The sequence below is a fragment of the Nanorana parkeri genome, unplaced genomic scaffold, assembly GCF_000935625.1.
Source record: "Nanorana parkeri isolate BGI_ZX_2015 unplaced genomic scaffold, ASM93562v1 scaffold3646, whole genome shotgun sequence".
In the NCBI taxonomy this organism is placed as follows: domain Eukaryota; kingdom Metazoa; phylum Chordata; class Amphibia; order Anura; family Dicroglossidae; genus Nanorana; species Nanorana parkeri.
In genome coordinates, this window is record NW_017309914.1 from 28,273 (window position 1) to 30,383 (window position 2,111).

General features: G+C 57.3%; 1 protein-coding gene across 1 annotated transcript in view; it reads right to left on the minus strand.

The window, feature by feature from the left end:
* POLR3GL (RNA polymerase III subunit G like) overlaps positions 1-2,111 on the minus strand; it is a gene marked incomplete at both ends in the record, with an annotated part of 13,488 nt that overhangs the window by 7,220 nt on the left and 4,157 nt on the right. Inside the window, 2 exons of the mRNA XM_018575211.1 lie at positions 552-608; positions 1,992-2,060. Coding sequence (XP_018430713.1) covers positions 552-608; positions 1,992-2,060 — 126 coding nt within the window. The remainder of the gene's footprint in view (positions 1-551; positions 609-1,991; positions 2,061-2,111) is intronic.

The window sequence follows — 2,111 nt, forward strand, 5'->3', positions numbered from 1 at the left end:
CCGTGATCAGCCACCAGGTGGCGCTGCACTCCAATGCCTTCTCCTCATCTACGTTCTGCCATCGGAGGAGGAAGTGGGGCTTGCAGCATGAATCTGTAACGGGGGCAATACTTGGGCGGAGGAGCGGCAAGGTGAGCGCTCCCTGCGCTCCGATCACTGCCCCTCCCCCACATGGGGAGGTACCACCATCTGCGAGGGTGGCGTCGCACACAGGAGGACTCCGCATGCCGGGGGGTACAGGAAGCTTCCATCGCCCACCGACAGTGCGCCATAAAAAAACCAGAAGGAATGCCCCTCCCCCCAGAAGGAATGCCCCTCCCCGCCAGAAGGAATGCCCCTCCCCGCCAGAAGGAATGCCCCTCCCCCCAGAAGGAATGACTCTCTTTCTGCTCTCCTTGCCTGATCTGCACGCTGGTCCTGGGCCAGTGACCTCCATGTGATCGACCCGTGTCCTGCAGTGATATGGAGAGCAGCGGAAGACATAGGAGGTAAACCCCCCGCCCCCTGGCATGCATTGTGGGCGGAGCTCCCTGTATAATGACACAACTTACTCTCCTTCTGTAACTTCCGCACTTTGATTTTCAGCTCGCGGGGCAACAATCTCCAGGCTGGAAGACACAAGGAAGACCATAAAGAACTCTCCGGAAAACTCCGCCCCCCTCCCCCCCCGAGCTATGAGAGCTTCTACATACGGAGGGGGGGAGGAGTTCCTTCAATCGTCATCACACACAACCAATCACAATACTATCAATTATTCATTACTTAACAGATGGACTTGTATTCTCTCCCCGTCCTCTCACTTCCTGTCCCCTCTCCCTGTCCTCTCTCCCTGTCTTCTCTTCCTGTCCCCTCTCCCTGTCTTCTCTCAATGTCCTCTCTCTCTGTATTCTCTCCCCGTCCTCTCACTTCCTGCCCCCTCTCCCTGTCCTCTCACTTCCTGCCCCCTCTCCCTGTCCTCTCACTTCCTGCCCCCTCTCCCTGTCCTCTCACTTCCTGCCCCCTCTCCCTGTCCTCTCACTTCCTGCCCCCTCTCCCTGTCCTCTCACTTCCTGCCCCCTCTCCCTGTCCTCTCACTTCCTGCCCCCTCTCCCTGTCCTCTCACTTCCTGCCCCCTCTCCCTGTCCTCTCACTTCCTGCCCCCTCTCCCTGTCCTCTCACTTCCTGCCCCCTCTCCCTGTCCTCTCACTTCCTGCCCCCTCTCCCTGTCCTCTCACTTCCTGCCCCCTCTCCCTGTCCTCTCACTTCCTGCCCCCTCTCCCTGTCCTCTCACTTCCTGCCCCCTCTCCCTGTCCTCTCACTTCCTGCCCCCTCTCCCTGTCCTCTCACTTCCTGCCCCCTCTCCCTGTCCTCTCACTTCCTGCCCCCTCTCCCTGTCCTCTCACTTCCTGCCCCCTCTCCCTGTATTCTCTTCCTGTCCCCTCTCCCTGTCTTCTCTCAATGTCCTCTCTCTCTGTATTCTCTCCCCGTCCTCTCACTTCCTGTCCCCTCTCCCTGTCCTCTCTCCCTGTATTCTCTTCCTGTCCCCTCTCCCTGTCCTCTCTCCCTGTATTCTCTTCCTGTCCCCTCTCCCTGTCCTCTCTCCCTGTCTTCTCTTCCTGTCCCCTCTCCCTGTCTTCTCTCAATGTCCTCTCTCTCTGTATTCTCTCCCCGTCCTCTCACTTTCTGTCCCCTCTCCCTGTCCTCTCACTTCCTGTCCCCTCTCCCTGTATTCTCTCAATGTCCTCTCTCTCCCTGTATTCTCTCCCTGTCCTCTCTCTCCCTGTATTCTCTCCCTGTCCTCTCTCTCCCTGTATTCTCTCCCCGTCCTCTCACTTCCTGTATTCTCTCCCCGTCCTCTCACTTCCTGTCCTCTCTCTCCCTGAATCTATCTATCTATCTATCTATCTATCTGTCTGTCTCCTCTGTAGATAATCTGATTGGAGGCGGGGTCTCAGTTGGTCGGTGGTATAAGGGGAGGGGTTAGGGTAATTCCGCCTCTGTACAGATCTTACCGGGGTGCCAGTCAATGGCGTTGTCCACGGGTCCAGACGTCTGATACTTATCAGAATAACGTTCCACATCTGAGGGAGAAGAAGGAGATATAAATAGACGCCACTTCCTGCGTCACCCCG